Source organism: Eimeria maxima, genomic scaffold, assembly GCF_000499605.1.
Source record: "Eimeria maxima Weybridge genomic scaffold, Emw_scaff302, whole genome shotgun sequence".
NCBI classification, from domain to species: Eukaryota; Apicomplexa; class Conoidasida; order Eucoccidiorida; family Eimeriidae; genus Eimeria; species Eimeria maxima.
Window position 1 is genome coordinate 1 of NW_013565867.1, and position 5,000 is coordinate 5,000.

The 5,000-nt window shown below is 38.2% G+C and overlaps 2 protein-coding genes across 2 annotated transcripts in view; one reads left to right on the forward strand and one right to left on the reverse strand.

Annotated features, from left to right (window-relative positions):
* Nucleotides 1–1,250: 1,250 nt before the first annotated feature.
* On the forward strand, nucleotides 1,251–3,873 carry EMWEY_00027300 (ubiquitin thiolesterase protein, putative; the record flags this gene model as incomplete). The annotated part of the gene is made up of 6 exons (XM_013481270.1): nucleotides 1,251–1,903; nucleotides 2,233–2,267; nucleotides 2,470–2,520; nucleotides 2,691–2,799; nucleotides 3,034–3,239; nucleotides 3,860–3,873. The coding sequence occupies 6 exons, from the start codon at nucleotides 1,251–1,253 to the stop codon at nucleotides 3,871–3,873; spliced, it is 1,068 nt and encodes a 355-aa protein (XP_013336724.1).
* A 469-nt stretch (nucleotides 3,874–4,342) lies between these two features.
* The window catches only part of EMWEY_00027310 (hypothetical protein, conserved), a gene marked incomplete at both ends in the record, with an annotated part of 2,181 nt that continues 1,523 nt past the window's right edge, over nucleotides 4,343–5,000 (reverse strand). Inside the window, one exon of the mRNA XM_013481271.1 lies at nucleotides 4,343–5,000. This exon is cut by the window's right edge and continues 1,211 nt beyond it. Within this exon, the coding sequence (XP_013336725.1) occupies nucleotides 4,343–5,000 (658 nt within the window).

Genomic DNA, 5,000 nt, shown 5'->3' on the forward strand with positions numbered 1-5,000 from the left:
ATAATATATATATAAATTTATAATATAAAAATATAATTATTTATTTTTATATTTTATATACAACATTATATATATTAAATAATATACATATATAATATAATATATATATTATATATAAATATATATATTATATAGTTGTTTATAAGGAAGAGGATTAAACAATAGCACCCTCTATAGGACAGCCTGTTTGCAACAATTCAGGGTTTAGGGTTTAGGGTTTAGGGTTTTGGTCTTTGAACTACGATAGAATTATTTCTTCATGTACACCCCAACAAACACACTATCTTATATAAATAAATAAATAAATAAATAAATAAATAAATATATGTATATGTGCGTATATGTATATGTGCGTAATATAATATATAATATTTAAGTATGCTATAATAATAATATATTGTATTATAATGAATAATATTACGTATAAAAAAAATAATAATATATATTATATATAGTATAAATAAATATAAATAAATAGTACTTTATATAATATACTATATATACTATTTATTACATAATAATTAATTATATTTATAGTACTATTTATTTATATTTATTTATATTATCTTTCCTTATCTATACATATAATATACAAATTATGTAATATATATATAAAGGGGTAGGGTAAAATAAAAAGAAATATAAATACAGTAAAATAAATAAATAAATAAACAAGTAATAAAAATAAATTAATAATTTATTTTATTTAGTAATAGAAATAATTAATTGAATAAGCACCTAACGACGAGCTGCCTAGACACCGCAGCACGCCTGGGTATTCGTTACTAAATTTTACGTATAATTTGGTTGTTTTTTGTTTATTTTTATCCTTTTAATCACAAAACGCAGTTAATTACCTAAATAAATGATCAATTCCTTTTATTTTATTCTATTTTTTGTATATTGAGGTGTATGTGCACCTTGGTCTGCATGCAGCATATCATAGCTAAATATGCATGCATGCATATACAGCTGGCGCCATTTCTCTTCCTTCGTCTCCTTCCCTACTTTTTTCTTCTTTATTTATGACTAAATAAATATATTTTATTCATTATTTAATCCTTTATTATCCTTTATAACTACAACCCCCCCCTAACTCACCCCCTGTACAGTGTATGTCTTACCACTGACAGCAGGAGTGTTCGTTGACTGCAGCAGAAACAGCAACAACAGCAGGAGCAACAGGAGCAACAGCAGCAAAACAGCAACAACAACAACAGCAGAAGCAGCAGGAACAGGAACAAAACACCATGGGGTCCCCAACAGGAGAGGATCCAATGAGGGTCCCTATGTCAAACGATTCGGGTGTATGTACAGATGTTGTGCCTGATAAGCAACAAGCATCATCATCTTCTTCCTCTCCCTCAACTGGATCAGCAGCAGCAGCAGCATCAGCAGCAGAGGATTCCTCCTTATCAGCAAGAACATCAGCAGCAGCAGCAGAAGTAGCAGCAACAGAAGCAGCAGAAGCAGCAGCAGCAGCAGCAGGAGAAAAAGAGGAATGGGAAATAGAAGTAAATAAAGAATTATTTGTATCACCGCGAATTCCTCTTAGAGAATTAATTCATGAATTTATTGAGGGGAGTAACGCGAGTAAGAAGATTCATTTCCTTATACAAAAAGGTAATCAAAATAATGATCACAACCAGCAGCATCAGGACAATAACAACAACAACAACCATCACCAGCAGCAGCAAGTGCAGCAAATGCAGCAGCAGCAGCAGCAGCAGCAGCAGCAGCAGCAGCAGGAAGCAATGATAAGAAAAATAAGAAGAGATGGTTGCTGTTTTTATCGTTCATTTTTTTTTGGAATTTTCGAATTTTTTTTTTTCAACAAAAAAAAAATTCAAAATTTTATTCAAAAAATTCAACAAATTATTTTACCAAAGATGGAGAGGACAGGGTAATTTATTTATTTATTCCTGTTGCTGCTCCTCCTCCTGCTGCTGCTGCTGTTTGTGCTGCTGTTTTTGCTGCTGTTTTTGCTGCTGTTTGGGCTCCGGTTTGTGCTGATGATGGTGGTGGCCCTGGTTGTGGTTATATTGATTGGGGACATTTGAGGCTTTTGCTGCTGCTGCTGCTGTTTGTGCTGCCGCTGCTGTTGCTGCTGCTGCTGTTGCTGCTGCTGCTGTTGCTGCTGCTGCTGTTGCTGCTGCTGTTGCTGCTCCTGTTGGTTGGGTTGGAGGGGTTTGTTTGTTTGTTTGTTTGTTTGTTTGTTTGTTTGTTGTGTAGGTACCCCAAGGAATCTACAGAGGAGTTCGTTGATGGTGAGCATATTTAAAGCTTTTAGGGTTTAGGGTTTATTAGGGTTTAGGGTTTAGGGTTTGTGTTGCAGAGGCGTTTGCTGCATTAGAGAAGATATCTTCTCCTGATTCAACTTTATCTACTTTATATTAGGGTTTAGGGTTTACTAGGGTTTAGGGTTTACTAGGATTTAGGGTTTACTAGGATTTAGGGTTTATGCTGCAGAGGTATTTGCTGCATTAGAGAAGATATCTTCTCCTGATTCAACTTTACCCAGTTTATATTAGAGTTTAGGGTTTCCTAGGGTTTAGGGTTTAGGGTTTGTGTTGCAGAGGTATTTGCTGCATTAGAGAAGATATCTTCTCCTGATTCAACTTTACCCAGTTTATATTAGAGTTTAGGGTTTCCTAGGGTTTAGGGTTTAGGGTTTAGGGTTTGTGTTGCAGAGGTATTTGCTGCATTAGAGAAGATATCTTCTCCTGATTCAACTTTATCTGATTTAGAGGAAATATTTAATGATCCATCTACATCTAATTATCTTGTTGTATTTGCTAGGTAAACCCTAAACCCTAAACCCTAAACCCTAATATCTAAACCCTAAACCCTAAACCCTAAAGTATACGTAAACCCTTAGATGGTGAAATGTGTTATTATTAGTGTATATTAGGGTTTAGGGTTTATTAGGGTTTAGGTTCTGCTGATGCCTCAAAACCCTTTCCATATTTCTTGAAATATAAAATTAGGGTTTAGGGTTTAGGGTTTAGGGTTTAGGGTTTATATATGTTGCAGACTAGCTACAGCGAGTGAATTAAAGAGCGAAGAAGATCATTATTTACCATTTATGGAGGAAGGAGAAACCCTAATTTCTTTTATAAAAAAAGAAGTTGAGCCTATGTTTGTTGCTGCTAATGAGCCACAAATCTTTGCCTTATCTAGTGCATTAGGGTTTACATGCGAGGTTTATTATGTTGATCAATCTAATCATACACAACCAGGTATAATAAACCCTAATTTACCCTAAACCCTAAAGAAACCCTAAACCCTAAACCCTAATATACCTTTATACCCTAGGAAACCCGAAACCCTAAACCCTCATATAATCGAATAAACCCTAGTAAACCATTGGAAACCCTAGCTAACTGGAGAATCCTTAAACCCTAATAAACCCTAATAAACCCTAATAAACCCTAAACCCTAAACCCTGATGTATTTGTTTGTTGCAGTACGTCACGTCTTCCCTTGTGAATCGGAAGGACCATCCGTTAAACTTCTCTATCGGCCGGGACACTACGACCTCCTCTACCTACCTAGCTAGCTGGCTAGCTAGCTGTAGATGTCCGAGCCTAGCTAGCTACGGCTAGCTAGCTAGCTAGCTAGCTAGCTAGCTAGGTACAGCTTCCTATGTGCTTGTTGCAGCCATTCATACTACTGCAGCTGCTAGTCACCAGCTGCCTTCACAGTGTCACCTCGCTAGACTAGCTAGCTAGCTAGCTAGGCAGGTAGCCAGCTAGGCAACTAGCTAGCTAGACAGCTAGCTAGAGAGCTAGCTAGTTAGCTGACTTTGAACAGAGTTGGCACCGCAGATGCTGCGTCTGTCCCCCGGTTGAGTCCGCAGGGCCGGCTAGCTAGGTAACTGCTGTTGGACTTGGCTAGCTAGCTAGCTCGCTAGCTAGCTCGCTAGCTAGCTCGCTAGCTAGCTGGCTAGCTATTTATCTATATTTGGGGGACGAGTTCGTTGCCTCGTATATTTTGCAATGGGGGGCAACTGGTAGGACAATTGAGGTGTACGTACAGCTGAGGTAATAAAAAAGATTTAAATAAATAAATAGCGGTGTCGAGGTGTATGTACACCCCACAGAGACCCTATATAAACCCTAAAAGCCCATCAAACCCTACAAACCCTAGGGATGTAACCCCTTGTTTGAAAGAGCATTTATTAGGGTTTAGGGTTTAGGGTTTATAAGAGGGTTTGATGGTGCATTGGACTTCCCTCGACAAGTAAACCCTCTAAACCCTCTAAACCCTAGAACCACACCCTAAACCCTAAACCCTAGAGTATAACCCCTTATTAGAAAGAGGATAAATAAGTGTTTAGGGTTTAGAAGATTCTTTGAGGGTTTGGGACTTGTTGTGCATCATGTTTTGCCTCAAGAAGTCTTCTATATGGAATATTGAACATTTTACAGAATGTGGGATCGTTCGATCCCAGCAGTAGACGAAGAGGAGGGAGAGGAGGAAGCCAATAAGGATGGAAGGCAGTGAGTCCTCTCCATCCTCTTATTGGGTGTAGTAGGGGTAGGACGAGTAAGGAGGAAAAAGAAGAATTATCTTTATTTACTTCTATTTCTTCCTCTTCCTCCTCATCCTCCCCATCCTCCTGCTGTTGCTGCTCCTGTTGCTGCTCCTGTTGCTGCTGCTGCTGTCGTTGCAGTCGCTGCTGCTGCTGCAGCAAAAAACGATGCATGCGCCGTCTTGCTACATCCAACGGTTGCTGCTGCAGCAGCTGCTCCCTATATTGCCATATATCTTTATCCTTAGCGAACTGCCTATACACCCGAGCCTCTAAACCCTCATCAATTGAATGGGGCTTTCTGCGTGCATGCACTCTTATTAAGAATTCATTAACAAGCGCCAGGTGTCTAGGCACTATTCGGGTGTATAGACCGTAAGTAAGTGCAGCAGGATACTGCAGCAGCTGCTGCAGTGGGGTGTACATGCAGTTCTGTATATATAATAATTTTGTCTTTAATGAGCCT